Source organism: Netta rufina (genome assembly GCF_964035555.1).
Source record: "Netta rufina genome assembly, chromosome: 7".
Classification (NCBI taxonomy): Eukaryota; Metazoa; Chordata; class Aves; order Anseriformes; family Anatidae; genus Netta; species Netta rufina.
The window spans coordinates 27,262,648-27,289,379 of NC_140130.1; the positions used below are offsets into that span (position 1 = coordinate 27,262,648).

At 38.6% G+C, this 26,732-nt stretch overlaps 1 protein-coding gene and 1 long non-coding RNA gene across 6 annotated transcripts in view; one reads left to right on the top strand and one right to left on the bottom strand.

The window, feature by feature from the left end:
- RBM20 (RNA binding motif protein 20) overlaps window positions 1–26,732 on the top strand; it is a 102,003-nt gene that overhangs the window by 14,213 nt on the left and 61,058 nt on the right. Inside the window, exons 1-2 of one of the 5 annotated variants that reach the window (XM_084289909.1) lie at window positions 8,203–8,721; window positions 8,984–9,041. The exons of 3 other annotated variants lie outside the window; for them this stretch is intronic. Coding sequence is in view for 1 of the 2 variants with exons in the window: in XM_084289907.1 (XP_084146033.1) it covers window positions 8,708–8,721 (14 nt within the window). In the remaining variant the exon portion in view is untranslated. Of the gene's footprint in view, window positions 1–8,201; window positions 8,722–8,983; window positions 9,042–26,732 lie in introns of those variants that run through there. One more of the 5 variants, XM_084289907.1, reaches the window with a different exon arrangement.
- LOC311211282 lies at window positions 1,328–12,349 on the bottom strand. Its single transcript, XR_014618600.1, has 3 exons — window positions 12,193–12,349; window positions 11,792–11,934; window positions 1,328–6,437 (listed from the first exon to the last, which is right to left on the bottom strand). It is a non-coding gene; the product is annotated as an uncharacterized lncRNA (long non-coding RNA).

Below are 26,732 nucleotides of genomic sequence, written 5' to 3' on the forward strand. Positions count from 1 at the left end.
TGTTGCTGGTGAGAACCACGTTGCTATTCGTGGTGTTTAGTGGCAGTATAGTTTGGGCAGCCAGACAGCGATGTTAACTCAGACTTGGAGCTGTGGTCTCCTGGACTCTTTGCATGCCAGACTCTGGGCTTGGAACAGCCCACCCGTGAATTTGTTCCAAGCTTCCACCCCCTCCGTGCCCTCTCCAGAAAACTCTTGGAAAACCATCTCTTGTGTAAATCCTCCTGGATTGGTTGGCCACTACCCCTCTGTTCACTCCATCCTGTCTTGTTGCCTGGTTTTTGATTTCAGATTGAAAACTTGTCAGCAGAGATTTGTGAGTGTTTTCCCTCTGGTAAACAAACATAGCCCTCTAACATACAAGCAAGAGACCTAATTCTTTCATGAATGAAACATTGCATTTTTTGAGTTAAATATGGACATGCTGTTCACCTAAACAATGTGGTTTTCATAAGGCTAATTGCATTCATAGTTTTGTTTTCCTACTGCAGACTGTCGTCCAATATCAGAAACATTACACTGGCAGTACCCACCAAATTATTTCTGCTGTCATCTTTGTCTACATCTGCTGCTATTTAGCTTTCAATATTCCAGTTTTTAAAATATTTTAATTTATTGTAAATGAGCATTGTTATTGTAACATTTCACTGAAGCCCCATTGCTTCAGTGTGCTTGTGTCTTGATTCACATTGATTCAGTGTGCCTGAATCTTGACCAGATCAGTGGGTTTTAACTGTGTTCAAATACTTCTGCACTTGAAGTGGAGCCTGAAGAATTTGTCCTCTGGAAGCTTAGATTATGTTTTCACCATTAGAAATGAGGCACCTGACAGCATTAAGTGATCAGAAGGATTTCCAGCCATGGGCAAGCAGCCATTATGTATATATTAATCCAGAGTAGGAAATTTGGACAGCTTTTGATTTAGTAGTGCTCATCTGTTAAAGGTAAGCTGAAGATCAGCACAGCAGTTACATTTAGAATTGATCAGAGTACTGAAAGGGAAAAGAAAAGCTTATGGGTATCATGCAAATCTAGTAGAAATGCTGATTGTACTTTTAAACGTCCTGAAAAGTGTATTTCTCAACAGGGCCAATTGAGCCATTATACGATTGCTATGCCAGTTTAAAAATATCCTACCAGCTTTGTCTCATTTTAAAGCAAACACTAAATTCTGTAACATCCTGTTCGATAGATTGGATTACATTCCTACAGAACTTAAAAACCGTCTCTCTTTTTTAGCAGTTTGAACATTCATACGTGTTGGAATGCTGTAAAATGGATTTTTTATTTGTTATCTAGACTATTAAAATCTCATTTTCTTCATAATGTTGCTTTAGGTAGTTTTAATAGTAGACTTTATTCAGAGAATAATCCTTTTTTTTTTTTTTGAATTTCAGATATAAGACATGAAATGTATTTATTTAAGTGGATAATAAAACTAAAGAGCTAGGTAATAAAGTGGTGTTCACTAAAGCATACAAAACTAATACAGAGATTCCTGTCACCTGATCTGATAACAACTGGGGAAAACCATAGGGAAGTAATTTGTTGTGTGGCATATTGTGCAGGTGGAATAGGAAGCATCCCAACATTATTGATAGGTATATGTAATATATAAACTTTTATGTGCACATACTTTTTTTGGTGCGTGTGTTTGCAAAATTCACAATTTTGCTATTATAATTGCTAACCTTTTCCAACAAATTTTTTCTCCATTTTGGCTTCCCACACAGCTGTTGTGTCTTCTAGTCATGCAAGAGCTATGTTAGAACAATGTTGTGTACAACAAATGACATCGTCCAAAAGGTCCATTGGTTTCTTACCATGTTTGGGGCAGTCTGGGTCAAAGCATGAATGCTGATAGGATGGAAACTGACTTCATACTTTTAAGACATTTTAAAAACAGGCAAACGAGAATTGTTCCAAATTCCCCCTGATCCTTTGGCTTTTCTGTTGGCTGAGATTTCAGACTGTCGCATGGCCTATTGCATGATGTCACTTTTACAGCAATTTCTATCAGGTACTGCTTCCATGATTTTTACCACATTCATAATTTGTAATTAGGTTACTGCGACCTGATTGTTTGAACGTTTGGGATTATGGCAGAGTTTAGCTGCTGAGAATGTTATGTGAGCATGGCTTTATATCTATATTTATAGATATATATTTATATATAGAGAGATATATAGTTATAGTGTGTGTGTGTATGCACATATATATATATATACACACACACATACCTAAATATTTTCTTGAGGTGTGGGTAATACCTCTGTGGCATATCGCCTTAGGGATACTGAAGGCTTGAAAGTAAAATGGGAATGCTGTATGGGAAAGCCAGTCCAGAGGTCTCATTTGCTGAGCTCTTCACAGCTTGCCTCGCCAGGGGCTTGTCTTTGTCTTCCTGGAAAAAAAAAAAATGTTGCAAGGAGCATGGTGGGATCCGTCAGCCCCAGGCTGTCTGTGAAGGGATCCACTATGATAGGAAACTGCTGCCGGTTGTTGACCCATGCTGGCTTCCAGCCACGGAGCAAGTTCCACAGAAATGGATCTAAGTGCTGTTGTATAAACTTTGCTTCACATGACAGAAGTGGTGCTAGTCCCTTGCTGGCAAGGGGCACGTCTGGCTTCTCTTGTGGCGGGAGCGAGCTCCACAGCGTGCTCATCATGGGCCAGAAATAACAGGCGATGCTGGGCATTCCTCCTGGGGAGAGCGGGCAACATTACAGGCAACTATGACTATACGAAACACAGGGCTTGGCTGTTGAATTGCCCCCTGGTAGATTCTTTAGGTAGCATTTGCCTTCGGCAGCTGCCCACAAGCAGTCCTCTCTGCCCCTACCAGCACAGGGACCACTCACTGAGCGGTCTGGGACGGTGACCTTAAATTCCTGTGCTGCCATCAAGGGCCAGCACTTGAATCCTACAGCATACTGAATAGAAGTTGCTAACCACTGGGGAATCTTCAAATCACCTTGCTGCTCCTGAAATTCTATATCCCAGTATCGTTTCTCTGAGCTAACTAATCCACTGCAAGAATGGATTTAGCTAGACAATTTATCAGCGGAGATTTGCATTGGTACGTAATTGGTTAAGGATGTAAGCTGAAATTTAAATTTGTACTCAGATATGGGTTTTATTTAAAACAATATCCTACTTAGGATTACAGTAACATATTTTACAAATCACTCTTCAGAGCTCAAATGGCTATATTATATATGAAGAACAAATTCAGGAGGCTTCACAGTATTAGTGATTATCTTGTAATGTTTTCCAGATGGCAGAACGTGACGTAACCTATCCTGTCCAGTTTCACTGCACCACATACTCTGTCATACCCAATAAGTAACCAAGAGACTAATAGAAAATAACTTGTTAATTCAAATGTTCCTTACTACACTATGAAAACTGCAGATTAACAAATCACTTGTTGGTGAATGCCAGAAGATTGATTGCTTCTCAAAGCTCTGCAAGAACTAGATATGCGACTTGGATTAGCCAGCTCAAACTATGCTTTGGTGAACAAATTCCATTTTCCTTAGGGCTGTAAGGTAGTTTGCATCTGTTCCACTATAAATTTCTCTAGCAGCACTCAGTAATTCCCATTCTTGTTCATTGGAGAAGCAATGGGAATATTTATTGGTTGTTGTTTACATTGATCTGAAACAACCACATCGCTAGTTGTGTGGGCATGGTGGCTAAATTCAACTTAATTGCATCTTGCAGTTGCTCATAATTCTGTTGATGTTCCTGCAATAATGTTGTTTACTAACTGATGCTTTTATTAGGTTCACAGACCATCATTTGAATGCCAAACCCATCAAATTTAAGTAGGCACTTAGCTCAGGATTTTCTCAGCATTAATTGGAGGCGTCAGGGGTACTGTGCTGGGACAGGTGCACTCTTGCTGTGCAGAGGCAGGATTTGAGGAGTACATGGGGAGTGAAAGCTCCTGGTGCATCCTGACATCCAGCTGTGTAGATTTTCTCACTTGAACCCACATCCAAGAAGTCTTTAAGGGAGATTAGGGCTGTGGTAGGAGGTTTCAATCCATTGGCACTTGTCCTGTGGAGTGGGTTTTGTAGGCACTTCTTCAGGCTATCCTACCCTTTGATTAAGCCCAGAAAAATTGGTTGCAGAGAAGAGTAAGAGATATATAAATACACGGTATTAACTAGCTTCTGGAAAGGATGAGAAAACTTCCTGAAATGGATTTAATATCTCGCAGTGGTCTCATCATCAAGGGAGCAGCTGCCTGTAGGCTGCCATCGGTAGGCCGCAGATCGCTGTGCTCTGTCCGTAGGCATGTAAGCAAGGAGGCCTGGAACAGGAGCTGAAAAACACTCTGGAAAGAAGAGCAGCTTCTAACATAACCCTAGTTTCAATGGTTGTTCCATGCTTGCTTGTTTTAACCGATGACTTCCTCATATGGTTTTTATCACACATGGCATTACTGGTGGATGTTTTTATTTTTCCTTTATCGTGTCTCTGGGGAATTCCACAGTTCAGTACCAAAACATCCCCTTGTATGGGAAGACGGAACGAGGAGAGGTTTACATGGTGGATGTCTCATTTTACAGTTTCCTGATGATCTTCGGTTTGGCTGCCCATAAGGAGCGTTTGTTGTTCGTAGTCACTCAGCCCCGGCTTCTTTATTGACTCAAGCTGTCTCTGCTGGATGCAGCATTGCTGGTGATGAATGTGCTTTGTCGTTCTGATTTTCATGCCTTGTCGTGTGAAACAAAATTAATGATGGTGGCTTTTGGAAATTGAAGAATAGCTGAGAGCTAATTTCATTTTTCATTTACTGTTCCTCCAAGTCCATGGGAAGTGGGAAGGGCTGCAATGCTCGGTGTTACTCGGAGCCTCTAGGCCTCTTTCTTGGTGTCTTCTGCAAAGGCTGTGTAGAAAATGGGCTGTCCAGTGATGAGGACAGAGCAGGGCAAAAAGTCCCGAAAGGATGGCATGTTCACACCTTTCTTTCCACAGTCCTTCTCCCTTTCCTCCCCTATCCCTCAGCAACTTTTCCTTCTGGTTTTCTCCCACACAAAATCTTGCTGGCCTTCCTGATGTCCTCTCGTATCCTGATCTGCCAGATCCCTAGTTTCTCCTCTACCAAGCCAAAGTTTTCACCTTTTTGTGTAAGAATTGGCTGCTTCCTCCTCACCAGCTAAACCCTGTGTATGTAATACAAAGAAGAAATATCCATCACTTTGTCCAATTGGTAAGAAATAATGTATGGAGTCACAGCAGCTTTGACTTCTGGAGAAGAAAAAAGAAAAGGGCTCAGAAAGCCAACCCACTGACCTGCCTTAAGACAATGGGAATGAATTCCAGATTTTGACTGTCTGAGAGCCCAGAGCTGGTAGAGAGGACTTTTTGTTCTGGAAATGTAATATTTATTAAAGGCTTGAAAATCCTTTATTACAAGCAGCTTTCTGGCACTACGTGGACTCTACTGTAAAAACATTGAGTTTGTTGATGGAGGTGGGAGGCATTATCTTCCACGGGAGGAGCAGTGACCCTATATTTTAAAGAGATTGTATAAGCCAAGCCAAAATCCTGCCTCGAGGGATTTTTGGCATTGCAGAACACTGCTGTAAATGTAGATTTTGTTAGCTCAGTATGCACGCTGCAGGTCTTGTAGCCATATAGCTCAGCGGGCGTACCGCAGGTCTCGTAGCCGTAAGCACTAAAGGTCAGGGTTGTGTTTAGCTTGTAACTATCAAGTCTGTGATACACTATTAGTCATAGAAACTTGAGAAATTTGTTAAGATATTCCGAGGTTGATTTTGATATATTGGAACAGCTTTTAAAAATCCATCACAGCTTAAAGTGGCTGAGCCAGCATGAAAGGCAGTCGATTGAAACGCAGTCTTTAAAAGATATTATTCCTCGTGTGGTTTGTGATATTTACAATCATCTGTTCATTTTTGAGAGAAAATTTATCTGTAAGTGTAAAAGCTGTCTGTCTGGAAGTAAATTATTTATGCATAATATAGTTAAAATATTTTCATGTAACTTCCCATTTGCAGGAATAGCATGAGATCATTTTAGCAACATTAGTTTTAAAATTATTCAGGTACATATAAGACTTTTTTTTTAATGTTGCAGATTCTTCTTTAAAATACTTAATAATTACATGGATCCTCTCACCTCAGCCCTCAGTTTCTAATAAATCCCAGTTAGGCAATTTTTATTAATCAGTAGTGCTTTAATCACTGTATTTTGTGGTTGTTTCCTTAGAATTTTGTTTATTTAAATCAGCTATGTTAAACAATAATTTTTATTGGAAAGATGCACAGAAAACTATGAACTAGTCCTGTCTAAATTGCTTATTTTCCATAGTTGCATTTTCTGTTCAAAGGTGGAGGCTTTTATGAAGCAGTCAAGTGACAAACAGATGTATTGGTCGATATGCATCTGCTTGTTCTATCCTGAAAAAGAGCCAAATTGCAGGGGATAGGGTGGGAGCAAAAGTGCACAGAATATATAGGTTTTCAGTGTTTAAACAAAAAAGAAAAAATTAAAACCAAACCAAAAACAAGCAATCAAAAACCTCACAATCTGTTTAGTCTCTTATGCTAATTGCAGAAAAAAAATGTGTGTGTATATATGTATATATATATATGTTTTACAGAACTCATAGAACAGATTACCAAATTGTATTGCCTAGCTTTTCCATGGATAGTAGTTAAGCTCAAGGCAATAACAAGCTGGCTGTCTTGCTCTGTGCAGAGCCCTGTGAGCTGGTTAGGTGGGGAATGACAGCTGCAGAAAGAAGCAATGTGGATGGGACAAGCAAAATGGGTAATCGCTTTCATGAGTGTTATCTGTCGTGTTATTTATTGGCCAACATTAACATACCATTGCACATCAGGTAATTTTACTGTAATTAGATATTTTCTGATATATTAAATGCAAGTGTCTCGCATTTGTTCTTATCAGGGTATTTCTGTTCTTGAAGGCACTTGCAAAAATGTGCTATTTTTGTGCTTGTTCTCCAGACACATTAAACACAGAAATTAAAATCATTAGTTCAAGTAGCTGTTGTTTTCTGAGAGATAATGGCTTATTCTTATTTTAAATTATTATTTTCCATTCTTGTGTTTATATATATATATATACACACACACAGAAGGAAAATGTTTTGACTGTGTCTCATCAAGAAGATTTGTTTCTTTTTTCCAATGGCACACAAACAAAACACACGATCTTCTAAAAGCAGGAGTTTGTTTTCCTGGCAAAGTAAGTCTCTTTGGGAAACTGGCAGGTCAAATTCATCATTACTTGCAAGCTAAACATATATAACATGAAAGCTATTTAGGCATGCCTGAATTCCACGGTGCTATTTTGAGTTATTTTTCAGAGTACTTACAGGGAAAAAAATAAAATAAAATAAAATATATATATATATATATATATAATGTTCAGCAATTTATTTATTTATTTTTAACCAGGCTTAGAAATAACAAATTCATTTATATTTGTGAGGACAAATATTTTAAATAAGATGAAATGTACATTTGGGAAAAAAAAAAAAAAAAAAAAAGAATAATTCTAATTTCAGCTGCAGATTTAGTGAGGATTTTTATTCTGTTCTATACTTGTGCTTTGTCAAATGTGGCTACATAATTAATACCAAGTAATACCTGTCCTTTCAGATTTTTACCACATGATTTCTTGAAATTTCTGTTCTCACTATTTATTACCTTAGAATCCTACTATACATGAAGGGGTGAAAAGTCGAGTATTAGGTATTTATTAAGCTTGTAAATTTTATTAGCAGAATTTTCTTTAAGTATACTTAATTATAACACTTACCTCTTAAGTAAGTATTTAGAGTAAAATACAAATGGCTGATTATTTTTTTCTTGCATGCTTTTTTAAAATCATTCTTCGACATTTTTTTGGTGAAAATGTCTTTATGCAGCCATGCATTCTAGTCACAATGCAGAATTCCTAAAATGATTGTAACTTCAGAGGGTGTCTTTAGAACTTGGTTTCTGGTTTCTTGTTTTTTCTTTATTTTTCTTTCTTTTTTTTTCTTCTTTTTTTCTTCTTTTTTTTTTTAATTAAAAAATTTAACGTGTACTTTTTTTTTATATAGAATCCAGAACTATAACATCCTATTTTTAAATAAAACAAACAAGAAATCTTGAAAAAAGGCTTCTTATATAAGATAGCCTTAAAAAGGAAAAACAAACAAACAAACAACAAAAACCCTTTGTTCTACTGTTTTGCAAAGAACTCAATCTCAGCTAAAAAGCATACCAACTTTCTACTAGTGAAATTGAATATATCAGAAACTGGCATATTTAATTGTGTTACGAAATTCTAAAATTCTGCAATGGAAAAAAGTGGGTCTAATACTTGGTTGTTGAAATGAATTTATTATTAATTAGTAGCATCTAGTTATTATATTTCTGTCAAAGCATTTACTATATGTATATTTTACCCTATAGGATGTAACAAAATGTTAACTTACAGACTTGCCTTAAGTTCAAGCACCTTGTTCCCGTTCAAAAGATAAACTTTCAATAGGCCAGCGCTTATCTGCCTGGCTTCCTGGCTGGCTGAGATTTAAGCTATACTGGCTCGAACAGCGCACGCAGTCGAACCTTGCTAACCTATGTGAGTGCTCAGCAAGAACATGGGGAACTGCTGAATTCTTATCAGTAAGAGGAAAAACTCAAAAGCAAAGATAATGAATCAGAAAAGGTAGCGTATTCATTTAAAGTGATATTGGTTTATGATAATTACTTCAAGTAACATTTAATAGTTAATATTTCTTTTATAAGTTCATAAAAATGAAGAGGACAGTAGGGTATTTTACTGCTATGTGTGGCTACTAGATCTTCTGAAAGAAGTACTTATGTTTATAATGTGTAATATTGTGGAGATTGGCAAAGGGTAGATGAAGGTCTCTTTTTTTTTTTGTTTTAATTCTTTCTGTGAATGTAATGCTGGTGGTCTTTGTAAGGAAAAGATCTACTTCTGTTGAAAGGATAATGCAAAGAAACAAGAGAAAGGGCCTCAAGGTAGGATTTATTTTTCTTGTTCCTATTGCCCTTGACAAATATGTTTTTTCTCAAGTGTGGTTCAGAGAAGTTGTTCTCAAATGTGTTGCAGCAGATTCAGATGCCATTATATGAAGTGCTTAATATGGTCTGCAAAACAAGTAACTCTGCGATAACCGTGCAAGTGTTCTCTGCTGCTTTCAGACGGTCTATTTTTGACCTGGAGACCAGTATCAAGTCCTGGATTTTGTCAGGTCAGGGGGTGGACTCCAAAGACCTTATCTCTTTTTTTTTTTTTTTCCTTTTGTTGACAACGTATCCTTATCCTTCCTGGGTCCTGGAGTGACTGCTTGATAGTGCTGGTATTTAAAATACCTAGATAGGAGAAGTCATGGAAATTCCTTTTCTATTTTTAAGGATGCTCATTAAAGTTGCTAGCAAGACTCAGTGAGACATGGGGGTATGGGACAAAACTGGGGAAGAACACTGTCAGGGAGACCAGGAATTCATAGAAAACCATGTCACCTTCAAGACAGCTTTGTTAGAGAGATGTATGAAACATGTAACTTAGGGTTAAATAAACATAAACAAATTATAAATATTAACTATTATGTGTGCATCTTCATTTATTTATTTTTAGTATGTAAACTTCCAGGAAAAGTATATTTTTCTGGTGCCTTCTGGATTTTTTTTGATTTTGTTTGTTTTTAAAGAACATTTTACTTATTTAAGAAACAGCTATTCATGTGCTTTTTTAGATTTACTGTTAGATAAGCAGCAGACACTCAATTATACACATAATATAAATAAAACCAGTATATATGTAATATATAATATAATAATATACCATATATGTAGTTATATATAGGAAAATAAAGAACAGAGGGAGGAGGTCAAATTCTGTGCAAAGTATTCAAACCATGAAGAGGTGCATGGTCTTTGGAGTCCGGCAGTAACCAGATTCATTCACATACTTCAATCAATTTTTGCTTTAACTGCTTAACATCTTAGCTTGACACTTCACCCCTGCCGCAAATTTGTGAACCTTGCAATGCCAAAAGAGCAAAGCAGTTTAACAGTAGTTACTGCTCTGTCTGTGTTTGTGGGCTAATAATGTGGAATTGCATAAATAAAAAAGTGTAGGCTTTAATTGGATTTATTTATATTAAATTTATCATTATTATTTATTTATTATTATTATGAAATTAATGTGAACAAATTCACTGTGAAAATTTAAGAAATCTGTAGCAATAAAGAGTGCACAATTATATAGGAGAAATCATGAGTATTGACTAAAAAAAAGACAATTATTACAGAAGTTGTGCCTAGGTTCCTATTAGAACAACACTTAGGGTAAATATGATTGGTGGCTTTAGCAAAATGATAATTTTCTCACTGTTTTCAGTCTTTTTCATATAGTAACAACTTTTACTGGGGAGGGAGAAGGCAAAAGGAAAGAGAAGAATCAATTTATCCAATAGAGGCATTTAACTAGTAAATGGTTCCCTACCTAAAAACACATTTGCAAAATTTAAGCAGGACTTTGGAGGATGAAGTGAAAATGCATGAACCAAAAAAAAAAAAAAAAAAAAAAGTTATTTCATGTAGCCAGGCTGTGTGTAAAACTACTTATTAAAATTTTTAAGGTGATTCTCTTTCTTCAACTTAATTATACCATGGGAAATGAATATTTTTTTCTCGTGGAGCTACCTGAAATTTTCATTTTGTTCAGTGGTCACTGAGGGCTTTTTGTGCAATCTAAAGTGGTATTTTTATGCCTACTGACATGAACTATCATTGTGTTATTAGCAATGGTGGTGAATTATACCTGAAAAAAATAATTTCATAAATAATATCCATTTGAGTTTGCGTTAGTGTAACGTGGCATAAGATAGTATTTAACATACGTATCTGTATTGTCTTGGGCAGCGGGTGCAAAGCTCTGTATGAGGAGTAAATACTGCCTGGGACAAAGAAAAACTGTGGAATTCTTTCATCTTTCAATATAAATTCTTAGTTGGTGACAGCGGGGTCACCCCACTGGCAGTTTGCACAGCGCAGCAGCTCATTTATGAGGTTTCCCCTGGATATCGTTAAGGCGTTAACTGCTGCCGGCTTCACTTTTACTGGTTGCAGTGTCTGTCTCACATGGTTTTGTGTAAACTGGTTTTAAAAGGCTGGAAATAATTTTGCGAAATCTGTCAAAAGCATACTCAGAATATTACGACAGCAAATAAAAACAACTGCTATATGTTGGTATTAAGTAAGATTAAAAAGTAGTAAGAAGAGCTGAAGATATTCCTCGATTTTAGTACTTATTTAAATCAGTATAGACAATTTCTCAGTTACCAATTCAGTTGAAAAACAGGAATTATTTTAAAGCCACAGAATAAATCTTAGCCTAATTATCCCCTTGTTGTTGTTGGAAGGACAAAGTTCTTCGTATTTTTCAGGAAAATGCTGACACTCTATCCCATTAATTACTATTTTGATTGTTTCTGTTGCAGTCCTTCCCGTGAGCATTACTCCTGTATTAAATACATGCAGTCCTACTTGTTTTGTTAAATAAAACAATCAAGATCATACGGCTTGGTCAGTACTTGTCTTGGGAGCTTGTAATTCTGGCTACATAAATTTAAGTGCTCCTGTAAAAAAGTATATGAATTTAACAGCATAGAATGCTCTGAAGTACTCTCTAATTCTATGGCTTTCAAGCATAGATTAATCCCAGAGATTCCCAGGGCTAGATAAGTAAATATGAGAACATTTACCTGCTAAAAGGCGAACGATCTGTTATACAGATGATAGCATGTCGTTTTTGGATTTGTAGACTTGACATATGGAAGTAATTCATCTTTTCTTAGTGTCACTCATCTGTCTTGAAAATCTCTCTCTCTGAAAGTGTAGAGGAAAGCTGAAAAGGCAGAAAAAAAGAAAGACATTGCAGAATGAGCTTCTTTGGTCCCAGTCAGATCCTCTGTATGATTCCAGTTAGAGTTTGGGATTTTTTCCTTAAACGACCTATCTTTGAGGATTTAAGAAGCCTCTATTTCAATAGTAGACATAGCTTAACCCTTGCAACAGTTTGCGTTTTATATGTTAAAGCTTGTCATGGTGACTTTTAAATTTACGAAACTGTAGCTCTAAGGCTTTTCATGTATCACACAGATACCACAGGTCAGCGGGGCATTAGAGCTGTGCTGAATGCGATCGCTTCCTCGAGTAGTATCTGGCTGTCCTTTCGCTCAGAATTACTGTTCTAATACAATGAGCCACGATTTTCTGTCTTGACTTTAGCTAGAGTGAAAGCTATAGCATAGCAGTGGCGTTGTGGGTTTTTGTAGCAGATTTTACTCAGTGTGGTTTAAATATAATGTTTCTTGGTAAGTGGAATGGCAAAGAAAATCTAGCAGTCATGTTGCTGATGCAGCATTGTGTGTCAAAAGACTGGAATTGCTAAACTGTGAGCTAAACTTCCCAATTGTGCCATGACCCGCTGCAGATAGCACTTAAGCAAGTGTGCGAAGGAGTTTAGCTGTAAATTACTCATTTGTACAATATATCAAATGTCTCCTTGTTGGGACAGGTGAGGTTTATTTATATTTTAAAAATAGTCCCAACTCATTGTTGAGACATATTAATAAAATGAGGAAATACTGACCTTCCTTAAGAATAATTTGCTCTGGAATGGTTCTTTATAGGTATCTTTCTTCCCACTGCATATATGTTATAGGCATATAACTGAGAAAATTATGCAGTTTACAAAATCCTAGTACACCAATAAATATCTTCTGTCTTATTACCTGAAAAGAGTAGCAGAAATTTTTTTCTTTCCGAGAACATGTAAATACATTTTATATTCCCTGTTCTCTCTTCATCGTATTTCAGAGTGTGGCTGTAACAAAAATTGCATTTTTAGAGACTCCTGTTCAGCTCTCACAATCATGCTTGCATGCAAAGATGCAAAAACCATTGGTTTGGGGTTTTGTTTGTTATTCGTAAGTACTGTTGTAGCCTGAAGTTTTTCTTTTCAGCATTAACAGTTCTTTCTCTGATTCTTGCTTGACGAAATGTGTCGGGGAATCACGTGCTGATATCTAAGCATAATAAATGCTAATGTTCAATATTAAGCTTTGTTAAACAATCTGTAGAATCAATAAATACTTAATTCTCAATAAAATTAATAAAGGTCAAATAGAAATCTTGGCTTCGTTGAGCAGGAAAATAATCTTGTTGCATCTAATTTCAGATCTTCCTGTATGAATAACTGATGTGGGACAGTTTGCAGCCCAAGCCTAACAAATTCTTGTCAATGGACTTTAAGTCCTAGAGCTATGATACTCATGGAAATTTGCTTACATTAACATTTTGGGCTTAAGAGAGAAACAAAACAAAAAAAATAACCTGAAAAGAGTCCAGGGAGGTGTTGGTAATCTTGGCCCCCTTAAGAGCACATGGAATTAGTGATTTTTCCTTCGTAGCACAATTGAGACACAAAACCCCTGTTTTCTTTAGCAAGAATGCTTGGACGCCCTCCAATCAAGTGTGAACAAAGAGTTGTCTGTCAGGGTCCCAGGAGCCCCACATCTGCTTTTTAAAACAGGATGTTGGGAAGGGTAAAAATCCACCACATCTGTGACTCTAACATGGTTTGGAGAACACCTGGAATTACCAGACCCAGCATTTGACGCTTCTGTCTGGAGCTCGTTTCTGACAAATTAAATGCCTTAGGGGCCAGGTTCCCAAGTCGCGTGGGAGCATGGTGCTGGGACACATTTTCCACTGGAGGATCTGGCCCCTAAAATCTGAACCTAATAATTCTCCTTTAGAAAATAATAAAATAATTTCAACAAACAAATTCTGTTTTTATTTTATTTTATTTTATTTTAAAGTTACAAAAAAAAAAAAAAAAAGAAGAGTAATTTTCAGTTCCTTTCAGTATCCACTCAAAATTTTGTAAGGAAGTGCATTATATTTATGCCTTTATTTTTGTAAGTTAGCTTCTCATTAAGCTGATTTCACTTATTATGTCCAATAAGATAGAGAATGTAGGACACACAAACAGGTTGTGTAACAGGTTCATTCTGTGCCTGAAGGAGCACAGATAGCTGAGCATTTTAAGTAGAACCTAAAAATGTTCCCAGTGATCAACGTGAAGTGAAAACAGCCCAGGTATGTCATACTATCAACCAGCTTTTAGCAGAATGTAATTCACCACTTACTCAGGTCATTGGCTAACCAATAAAAAGGAGAATAAGCATTTTGATGGGAAGATTGTGGAAGGGAAATTGTTGCCTGACTTTTCTTTTTGGTTATTCATCTACCTCATTTTCAACTAAAGTTGTTGTCACTTGGTGAATTTTGTCAACAATTTCAAAGAAGTAGCAAGGTTTCATTTGTTCAAAGTTTTCTTGTGTCACTGCATGCCATGTCAAAACGATTTGTTGGGTGTCTTCGTTTGCAGTGGGAAAACAATGGTGTGCTACCACGTGCTGACTCTAAAACTCCTAGAAATCAAGAACAGCAATAATAAAAATGTGTCTAGGCACAATTTAAAAGTTCTGCTTTCTATTTTAAAATTTTATTTAAATCCGTGGCCCAATTAGCTGTGTATTAATACGTGTAGTATTTTTAAAGATAGAAATAAAGGTTCTTGTTCAGAATACATCCTGTAATATGTTTTTAGAAAGTAGCTGTAATAAAAAATGTGATTACTGTCATCTATATTTCTGGAATTTTAAAACTCGCAGGAGAGCTCTGTAGTGGGAAGGTTGACAGATGGATTTGTAGCTATATGTTCTTTAAATTAGTAGGTGAGTATGGTAACAACCGCCTTGTGTATTCACTCCTCGTTTGTGATAGCACAACTGAGCATTTCAAACTGAATGTTCAAAGTGTTTGATGTTTTCAATACTGAATTAAATGCGTATTTTGGAGGATATGTAGTGCAGATGAAGAGGCAGCTGAGTGCTTTAATTTCTTATTAGTTTTTATGGCTAATTCTGAAAGTTGAGGCTGTTCATGGGTTTTCTTCATTTGTTTGTTTTGGTCAGCTCAGGTTCTGCCGTTTTCTCAGGAGCACTGGTTTGAATGATGTGAACATGTAAAATGTGATTCTTTCGGAAGTAATCCTCACTTACTAAGAAGGGTGCTTATTTCATCTCTTACAAAACCGTCTCCTTAGAGAGTCTTTAAATTGCAACAAACTAAAACAGAGCTAATGTCAGCGGGGTTGGTTACATCCTTTTTAACAGAGAAGTCTTTGAAATACTGCAACTGTAGCAGTGGATATATCTACTTCATAATTTCAAATAAAGATAAAACTGAATGGTTGCTTTAAATTTATCAAACAGGAAACATTTTAAATGGAAAAGATTCTGAAATTAGGTGATGGGAGGAAAATCCTGGTGACAAGAATTTTTAATCTGGATCGCAGATTGTCTTCACTTTTTTCTGTTAGTCTTAATGCTGTGTAATCCTCCATAATCTAAAACAGGGTATGCGCTGTATTTTTATTTTCTCTCCTGTGAAATAAAGTATCTGCTAAAGGGGGGCGGAGGGAAACAGTTAGATGGACTGTATGTAACAGAAATTTTCCCAGTTACTTGGGAAACTGTAATCATATTTGCTATAACTTAAAACTATTTTCCGTTGCTGTACGGCTGGCAATCCGTTAACCCTTAGAGAAATCTGAATTTCTGTACTGCTCTTCTGGGGCGTTCGAGTTGCATGCTGCTAGAAACCACCACTACTCTGTTGGCTTGGTGGAAAAAGGTACAGAAGAATGCTTCTGTGGATGCTGGCTGTTAGAGTAGAAACATCTTGCATAATATAAAAGCCATCTCATTATTTGTGAGCGAAAGGAAATTGTTTACGTTAATTTTTTTTTTTAAATAGTAACCTCTGATGCCAAGCTTCAGTAGGCAATTTTTAATCCTTGTCAGTCAAAGTTTATATTTTCAAAGTAATTTTTCAAGTAACTTTTAAGTACATTTCTGTAGTCCTAAGAGGCAGAGTGTAACAAAAGTATGGGAAAGATGAAAGACCAAGAATAGGGTAAGCAAAAACAATGAATCACTCAAACAAGGCATTTCATGAATATGTGAGGGTGGTTACAGTGTTACATAATTTCTGTTTCTTTGAAGTTAAACTATTAATATTAATGCTGGCAATGAAGTAAATTTTTCTGAAATCCTCCCTGCGCTCAGTAAGCAGCGTTCTGTGCTGTGCAAAGGGTACAGAGAACGAATGCAAAAGCATTTTGATGTTTTAATTAAATGTCAGTATACTACAGCCGTTGGAAAAATGCGAGCCTTTCATGTCAGTTCTTTGATGCATTTGTCATAAGATTTTGGGGTATATACACAAGGTATATTACATAAATATTGTTAATTATCATCAATCCAAATATTATAATTCACAAGTCAACCAATTAAATCTTAGAGTATTTTAATGTTGCATTAAAAAAAAACTGAAATAATTGAAACTTTATTTTTTTCGTTTGCATGAGTTAGAGTTCTAGAAGGGACTTCATTTTTTCATCTGTAAAGCCGTCCCTATCCTTTATGGAATGATTTTTGTTGTTTTAGTTCAGGGAAGGTGTTCTTGACACAAAAGTATGGTAGTCTTTTACATACCCGTTAATACTGAATGGAAATACAAAGCTGTTGCATATATCAGGAATCCCTTCCGTATGTCATACAATCTTATCTTCCTTCGGCAGATGATGATGATGATTTTTTCTTGGAGATTAAGATTTTTGGATTTTGAGACTTGAATCTAATTGGCTGCTCTGAAAAAATTGACTTTTTCTTGGATACCTTTTGATTTTTATATCCAAACAGATTTTTTTTCTGATTTTTTTTTTCTCCAGGGATATATAAGACCAAAATATTTGGGAAATATCTGGTAACTCCTGTAATCTATGAAGATTAATGACTGAAATAGAGGGAGGCTGAAATTACAGATAATGCAATAATCTGTCATTATAATGCAATAACTGAAAGTGTAAGAACTAAGTGAAAGCGTGAGGCTGCAGATGCCCTTTCCCACGGTATTTAGGGCAGGAGCAATCTGTCGGCACTGGATAAACGTACGGGTGCTTGCGATCAACCTGCCGTGTTACTCACCTTGCCGTGGATGTGCTTTGTTGTCACTCGTGGGGCCAGCTGCCAGCCAGGAGGGTGGGCAGTCAGCCCAGCAGAGCACGGGGCTGCCGGTGCTGCATGCCCGCAGCCTCGTGGCCAGCTCTCCTGCACTCGGTCTCGCTATCGCCTGGGCTGCGGGGTGGCTGAGAGGTCTCAGTGCCATTGTGCGGATCCGACAGAAGTGCTTGCCTCTACCTCAAAGACTTTGTTAAGGATTAGAGGGGTTTTAACAAGGATTGTGTGGTTTCATTGCTCTGAGTGTTGGAAAATGCACTCCTGGCTTAAGCGGGTAGAGTTTATAGTCCGGCTTGAAAGATGAGCTACAAGAGGTTCCCATAATAGTGGGAATTAAGCAATGCGAGTTGAGGCACAACAGAGGAGACAATACACATGGGGAGAACAAAGGAAAGGAGTCACACGGCCAAGTGAAACAGCCATGCAGAGTAGTTCTGGGCATGCTCGGATTGCCTCGAGACAGCAGAGAACAATTTAATAGTAATATGCCAGTATATATCTGGCTACTGGTAAAGCTATACAATATGTTGCATACATTTTCATTAACGTATTGATTAAAAATAGAACATATTACTCTCTCTCATGTGAATGAACTGGGATACTCCCTGAGTGCAGTTTAAAAGATCAATATTATAATTTAAACCATAGAAAACACAGGTGCAGGGAACATAAATAAGATTACACATGCTTTAGCCCTTCCATATCATGAACTGTTTAATTATCCTTCTCTGCTTGTAACCGAATATAGGCAAACCAGGCTTGTGTTTATGGAGAGCAATGGGTGATATTTCTCATGAGATGCCTTGATGAGATTGCTGTATCATCTGACGCTCTTGACCAAAAGTCATTTTCTTACCTTCTAGCCTGTCAAGAACAGCAGACTTTTTTTTTACATCTTGATGACAGATGAGACTAGTGTGCTGCACATGGGAATCTTCTTTGTGTAAGAGGTAATGAATGAGTTTTATAGCAGAGGGTTAAGAAGGCTTGCTTTTTTATTTTCCTTTGTAAATGAGCATGAAGAGCATTGATGTGGGGATCATTAATGGTAATAGTCAACTCTAAGGAAAAATCACCTGTTTGAATGCTTCTTGGTGTTGGGGGTAGGGAAAGACCCTTTGTGTTCAAGGCACAGCTTTGAGGGTAGATCCCTGTTGATGGTGTCTGAATTTGAATGTTTTTGGTGACTCCTGCAGAGGAAACTGATGGGTCTGGTCTGGGTTCCTAGTGAATAAGCAACTGTATAACAAAGCCTAGTTGGCCTCAACAAAGGCAGACCAAATTCCCTGAACCTCTAGGAGTCCACATTCTGTGTTGTATGGGAGCTGCTTGGATTTACTTTTCCATTCCTGGCTGCGTTGCTGCTATTTGGTGCAGCAGTAGCACTCAAGGGGCCAGACTCACCATACTTCCCAGTAGACTGAGACCCTCTCTGTTTTGGCCTTTCGGGGTGACAAAGGTTTCAGTAGCCTCCTCAAGACGCTAAAATGGTCACGTTTTGTTCTGATCTGGCACATCTTGGTCTGTCGCATGCTCATTTGGGGGTTCTCCATGATTCATGTAGAAAGTGCTAGAATGGAAATATGAAAGAGCTATAAGGGATGAAACACTGCCAAAAACCAGCGGGCTTCCAAAGTCAGTTGCTGAATTACAGTCATCTTGCTTATTACTAGTCAAGTGGCATCTAAGAAAAATAATGTAGACCTGTCATCCAGAAAAAAAGGAGAGAAATGTTACCATTTCTGCAACTTAACTAGGTGGAAGAAACTTACAGGCTTTTCTGTACTTTTATTTTATTTATTTTTATTTTTTTAATTGGGGAAGAGCTACATTTGCTCAGGCTGGTGCTGGGATAGACAGAGAAAGGGCCGTAAAGAGGTCACCAAGCTGTCGGGAGAGTGAGGGCAACGTGGCTGCAGTCAGCGGATTTGTCACTTTAGGGGCACTGGAGTAACAAAGTGGCTGGTAGATTTCTCTAGACTCCAAGGATAAACTTAAAGGTGAATATAATGTGTCATGTCGTTTACATAACTTACCTATCAGTAACACTTCTATATTGTCAAATGTGTGTGTTTATATATATCTCTGCCAAAAGGATCGGGTTCAAAGGATAAACTCTGGCAGTGATGTGGACTCGATTTGACCTTGTAAAGAAGGTATTCCCTTCTCCTTGGTTTTTCATAAAAGAGAAAATGATTGCCTATATGAGCCGTTTCTTCTTCCACCACACAGGCTGTGCAGGACTTCTAAGAAGAGAGCAAATCTGCTCATAGCCCTTGGGTTAAGCTTTTGACAAGAAGCTGTTTCAGTTTTTTGTTCATAAACATTTTCTGTTAAAAACATGATTCACAGTTGGCGTAAATGGCTGGAATAACAAAGACTTGGGTTACTGTTGATGGTCAGCAATGTCTTTAAGCGTCTCTCCTCAACAGGCTTGAGAGGAACGGTGTGTCCTGTCTCCCTGCTGTCAGCCCTTGCAGCCTGTGCGCTGGATGTGTCAGCACAATGCCACTGGCAGATGGAAAAGTTGCAGTAAATATGCACAGTTATGGTTTAAGTGAAAGAGCTGTGGGAAAGGAAATACATTAATCCATTGCGGCTGTTTTTCCTTTTAAGTAAGCCTCTGTAATAAATCGCGAGTTTTTCCTGGACCTACCCTTTATATTTCTAGATTCCTTTCTTGAGTGGGGAAGGGAGTGGAATAGAAATTGAACTGAAGCATACAAATTATTAAAATACAGAAGCAACTGAAAATTAAATTAGGTCGTGCATGTGGAAAGAAATCCTCTCCCATATGGTTTCTTTCGTGAACACACTTCAGCAAATCCCGGTCTTGCAGATCATAAAATACACCCTATGCATACAAGTGTGTCATTTGTTTAGGTGGTGTTGTGGAGGCAATGCTTAGGAAGTGCTTTAAAACCAGGAAAAAATGGATCCCTGAATCTGAGAAGAGTTAAACCTGATGAACAATTGAGTATAGGCTGCTTCTTTGAAAGTAAACTAAACATTCAGCTTTTTAACTCTTTAGACACTTTCTTCCTACATAATCAGGAATTTCATGTCTGATCCTCTTTGATTTTTGCAGTTTTCAGAACATTTTGCATACATTTATGATGGCTAAAAAGGCGAGGATATTGAAGGTGTTGCAAAACACTTTTAAAAATTCAAAGTAGTTAATATGATTTTAAAATATATTTCTTTTTCAGATGCCTAATTTGTATTTTGAATCTTACATCATCATTTTGCTGTTTTCCCAGTTGTTATAATTTTTATATCATAGAAGGACCGGATAGCCTAGGAAGGAAATTTCATATGCCAGAAAGATGTCAAGAAAAATCATGCATTTTGCTTCCTCTTTTCTTCTTCTTCTTCCCCAGCAGTAAAACACCTTTGGGGTACACAAGAACCTTATTACTTTTAAAAATACTGTGACCCCTTCCCAGTGCAGCAGTGATGTGGGATGCTTGCCCTTCTAGTGTAGCATCTCTGTAGGGCTGTTTCATGTATCCATAGGGTTACAAGGAGGGCTTTAGCCTCCTGCTCTCTGCAGATACCACAGCTGCTGTTGCAGCTAATTCCCCTTTTTGATGTTCATGTGGGTGTTGTTGCAAGGGCTGGTGACAAGTGGCTGTGCACTGAGGACACGAGGAGCAGGAGCCCGAACTTTTTCTGCAGAGATGTTGTTAAAATTGAATAAAATCCCTGCTCCAAGAAGGGGTAGGAACGACAGAGCCTGCACATGAAGCTGAGCTCAGAGATGGGCACAGATCCAAGCCTAGCGTTTCTGCACGCGGTGCCAGTTGCTTTTGGTCCTTGTCGGGAGAGACGAAGCCATGGCAGAGCTCAGTGTTGCTACGTCTGGACCCATTTCTTGTGCTCCAGCCAGTTTATTTTAAGCTAGCCTGAAATATCTCTATGCTGTACCATAGTGGGTAATGTATGCAAAGTCATGGATTTCAGTGGTATCAATTGCAGAATAACTGTTCTGTCATATGGAAACCTTACAGGGAAAAAGGGGGATAAATAGAAGTAAATGGCGTGAAACTCTAACTGTTGCCGACCCTTAAATATCCATCTCTTGCTTTTCAGAAAGTTTGTGGAAGCTAGAAATACTCTAGGAAAAGGTGGCCAGCTAAGGACACTTGGCTGAATTAAATCGTGGCTTGTGTGAGCTCTGTTCTGTCAGTAATTTCATATCCTCCGAAGAGCTTGTTGATCTTCTTACAAGGGCCTGATGTGAGCAAAGTCAGGGCAGAAGCTGATGCGAAATATGTGTTATACGGCCAAGTCATGCACAACGAAACCGGCAAACCCACACGTAACATGCATTTGTGCTGCGGGTGCCCGCTCGTCGGCTAAGTGTTATTTTTGTCAGGGCTGTCATGTCGAGCTGCACTTATATACATGCAGTCAGTTTTGTCCACCTTCTGGGGGGTCTCCACTATAGAAAACCCAAGGAAAATGTGTAAATATTGCTTTAATGAACAACTGGCACTCGGACAAACTGTAGCAGGTTTTTGTTTTTTGTTTTTTTTTTTCCTAAAAACCACAAAACGTCACTGAAGTGCATTGTGAGCAGGATAGCTTCAAGTTCAGCTCTCAAAGCAGCTTTTGTTCTTGGACAAAAATGCCTTCCTGAGGAAAACTGCACACTGCCAGCGCCAGCTCTAATGTGGATGGGGCACCTCATTCCTTCATGAAGGAGATATTGTAGCTGTGTAAACAGGAGGAAATGCAGATGTTTTCCTTGTTCAGCTCTGCTGCTCGGATAATGCCACGCTGTGCACCATGTGTGCCCCGTGCCGTGTGGATCCTGCAGTCTTCGGAGGGCCTTACTTTAAATGTGCCCTACAACACTGCCGAGCTCTGGTGACGTGGATGGCCGCCGCAGCCATTCTCCTTCATGCATCTTTTCTGATGCTTTACCTGTGCCAGGCATAGAAGTATCTTAGTAATTAAACTTTCAGACTGATTTCCCTTGCTGCTTGTCTTCTAATGCAGATTATATTCTTTTTTTTTCTTGTGGGAGCTGTTTGTTCACTTTTAGGCCAGAATCCCACAATTTCTTGTTAGCAAGGAGGCTGCAATCTAAAGTTTCATCAATGTTTTTGCAACTGTCTGCTCCTGTGTATTCTGAGCTACAAACCTGGGAACTCTTCTAGTCCTCAAGCCAACGGGTTGCTTTTCTTCTGCAGTGTTTAACTGTTCTGTTGCTCGTCAAAGTGAGACATCCCAGATGTCCCCCCTGCCAGAATAAGGGAGAAGTCTCCTTGACTCAAACAAAACAGACCCCAGTTTCTCTCAAGAAACAGCCCAGTATTTTGGTTGGGCAATAAACCTTGATTCTGGCCTTCTGTCAGTGCTCCACGAGCAGCGTACCTTATACCTCACAGAAACGTGTGCTGGCATACGTGGAGATTGAGGGGAGAGAGAATATTATGTTTATGAGGCTATTTCATCCTAAATAAAACAGCTTTCTTAGACTGGGGAATTAAACGCTCAACTTCTGTTGAATTTTGGAAAATAAGCTTCAACATAACTGCTTAATAACATTTTAAAATACATTTTGTTGCTTCAGAGGAAGGGAGCGTAGCAATCTTATACCAGCTGTCTTTTTGATAAATGACCCTACATAGACTAGCAGAGGCTGTGACATTCCTCTTACCCCCTCTTGATAATCTGAAAATCTGTGCTGGAGTGCCTGCTCCAGGGCAGTAATGTAGGAACGTCAGATAAATTCTGTCTTTCATTCCCTGGGGGATATGCTAGCCAGCAAGTTATACAGCAAGCTATGTGGGCTAAAAGGGGTGCACCAAAACCCAATGTGGTGTCTTCCCTGGGAATCAGAAAATTAGGAATATATCAGTGGCAGTGCAAAGAGATACTGATGACTAAAAGAAATGAGACTGACTCATGACATGATCCCTTTAAGAAGGAAATATGTTAATCTTCACAAAAATATTGTAAGCCCATTACTTAATTCCTTTATATTATATCAGAGCACTAACTCTTCCACCCTTGGGCTGAAGATCTCCATTCTGCTGTTCAGTTTTCTAAGGACTCTACAATCACTATTTTTATTTTTATTTTTATTTTTTTTGGACTGTCCTGAAATCTGGGGTCTCACTGCATGAGCAGATTAGCCTTCTGTGTTTGGGGATATTTCCTCATCATACCTCCCAAAATACAGCATCTTCCTACCATAGAAGCTTTTCATAATTTCAGAAGATTATATGTATTTTTATATATATATATGTATGTATATGTACATTTTTAAATATGAGCATGTGGGAATTGCACTGTTGTTCTGAGTACACCCCGAAAGCAGCAGAGCTCTGCATGCTCACCTGCATAGTGCAGCGCCCATTCATCTTTATCAGAGCAAGCCTTACAGCTTGGAAAAAAAAAAAAGTTGGTGGGACAACAGAGGTGGGAATCTGATGTGCAGGGCTATAGATCACCCGACGTGTGCCCAGACCATACTGCCAAAAGGGCTTCTAACCTTGCAGACGTCGTGAGAGCTGGCTAGTCCAAGGAGACGTACAGTAGCCAGTTGAATGCCATTTATAACCAGCCAGTCCCAGTTCCTTGGTATCAGGACTGGTGTCTTTTAGAATATTTATCAGACAGCTGTGAAGCCTTTAACCTTCCTCTGAAGAGCTGACCATTGTTGGCAAATATGACAGAAGCTATCTGTTCATCAGTAAGTGAATGTTCATTGCAACAAATGAAATTCTTTATGTAGATTAAATAAAATTGTGTTGACTAGTAATTTCTAAAAAAAAATTAACTTGTAGTGCCTTATCTTTTCTTTTGATGTATGCGATCTTTGAAAGCCTGTTAGCATTTAATCTCTCTCTTATGCATTACCTCTGTTTACTTTATGAAGGCATACCTCAAGGCATCCTGACATCTTGTCTTTGTTCACCTCTCCTGTGCTCTGCTTAGTGTTGAAGCTTTCTGGAGATCATGGCACTGCTCTTCAGCCAGTTGTTTGAGTGTGCTGGAATGCAAAGTGGCCTTTGTTTTTATCTAGTACTGCGGAGATCAGTTGAAGTGTGTCAGCATAGTTCAGCAGTAAAAATGGCACCCTGAATTTCAATTATATATATTTTGCTCAGTCACGTTTGCAAACAGACTGAAGTTTGTGTTTCACGTAGCTCAGTGGCACAAGTTAATTGTAGAATTATTAACAAATGAAACCTTTTTTTTTTTTTTTTTCCGTCCCAAAGTCCTCTTCTGTTCAAGCCAAGTTGACTGGAATGTGGATTTTAAAGATATTTAACAGTACCAATAAGCAATTGAACATGACACCCTGAAATTTAATTCTCTGTAAAGATTTTTAACAAATTCAGGCTGTAGCACAAGACCCCCATAGCATAAAATAATGTAAGAATGATGCATAATTATGTTGTTGCACAATCCAAAGTGCTTGCTAATGAGTAGAGAACAATAGTCTTCATAGAGAAGGGAGACAATAAGCTGTTAATGTATTTATTGTCCCAGCTACTAATATGTGCAAACATTAGATCATTTTGAGTGGGGTGTGTGTGTATGTGAATGTATGTTATAAATAATTTCTCCCATGTTCTGTTCCAGGACAAGATTAATGTAATGTGCTGGATTTGGCACAGAACCTGAAATCGTTTAGAAGATAGAGCCAGTGTAGAACATGTCAGCTTGCTTTTTTAAGCAGTGTCCATTTACAACAAATTGCAGCCTCTATTTTGTGATCTGAACTGGGAAGCATTTTGCTCACAAGCATTTACGATGTAAAATTCCTGACTGGTCATTCTTCCCTTGCAAATCATCCAAGGGGGGAGCTCCAGCTTGAAAACCTTGGTGCCCATTATTGTAGTGCTGCTGAGATCTTCAAGTTGCTTTAGCCCTTTGGCTTGGGAGGTGAGGGTGGAGGAGCTCTCTGCAGAGAAGCTGCAGCTCCCAATGGCTTTGGCAGCACATGCCAGGGTCCCAGGGCTTCCAGCTTCCAGCCACAGAGCCCGGAGCTGAGCCCTGGCTGTAGTCAGTGCTTGAGGGCCCTGTCCCAGCAAATGTGAGATGGGTCCTGGGATGCCCAGCTTTTTTGCTGGAGACTCAACAGAGCAGTGCCCATAGCCCTGTCTGCAGGCAGAGCTTGCCACACTTGCTGCTGGTGGTGGAGGACCAGAAGCCTGAAGCTGGAAAGTGCAGACTATAATGTAGTGCTCTGGCAGGAAACCTTGGGGAAACTGCTGGTATTGCCATGCCCAGAGGTTTTGCACACAATGTTTTTATCACAAAGGAATCAAGGACTCAGAGGTGAGAAAATTACCTTGATTTGAAAAACCACGCAACCCCTTTTTCCATCCTCTGTGGTTATTACTAGAGTGAAACACAGCACAGCTCTTCTGGGCTGCTCTAATAGGGCAGAAAAGACATGCTATAGAGCAGGTGAGCCCCGATCCTGTAAATCACTACTATGATCAAACTCTTGCATTTGCCCAAACCTCTTGAATTAAGATCTTGTTACCTTTTACAGCCTCCCTCAGCCTGCTGAAAGCAGTCAGGAAGGGAGAGGGGGGCCAGGAGATGTCTTTTGGAAGTTCAGAAGTTTGCAGTAGGGGCACAGGGGGATGGTGATGGACAACAGCAAACTGGTACAAACATAACGGGTTATACAGGCAGTCGGAGATATTTGAAAATAGTGTGCAAAATAAATGGCTTTGCGCTTCATATTTGAACGTTCCTCGGGGATTTAAAATAATCTGCAGGGTTAATATGAGAGGAAATAATACTGAATTGCTGAAATGTGAAGCGGTGGGTATTCAGTAACATGCTCGGTCCTCAGGTCTGGCTTCTTGAGTTCCTTCCATCAGTCTTCTGCAGATGGGCTTGGTTTGTTTTCTGGATAGCTCAGAGTATCTCTGGGAGGTTTCCTGGGAGGGTTGGCTGTAGGGGTGTCATCGGTGCTTCCCCCTTGAAGGTCTGAGCAGTGTGGAGAACTTGTAAATCTGCCGCCAGCAATGCTGCAGTGCTTTTCTGTAGGCTTAAGGATTGAAAAACATACTTTAGAGGCACCACAAAGGTCTGCTGGGCTGTTCGCTCGGAGGCTTTATGACTGACAGAGAAGGGTTAAATTTATTTGTCTGTTGAACAGTGATAAACAGTTGTCACTGATAATAAATTATCTAAACTGCAGGTGGTCTTTGGTAATGACAAATGCAGGCTTTATGACCTATGTTCAAGCTAGTAAACACTTCAGTGCATCTCTGTGCTTGCTTGGCTAAAAATAGCCACTAACCCCAGTGAAATCTACTTTAAGGATTTCTGTACTTAAATAACATTTGTGTTTTACTGTCTGTAGCACAAGCAGAGAATGAGTAAGAGGGGAAGATCAAAATAAGTAAAATAATTATGGAAAATAAAAAAAAAAGACTAGGAAAGGAGTGATTGCAGCAGCCGTGTGCGAAGGCTGATGGGTAACACTATAAAGATTTGTTTATATTTCTATCTTAAAATAATGGCAGTGCTGGAAGCAAGGAAGCAATTTGCTTCCCTATGGCATCTG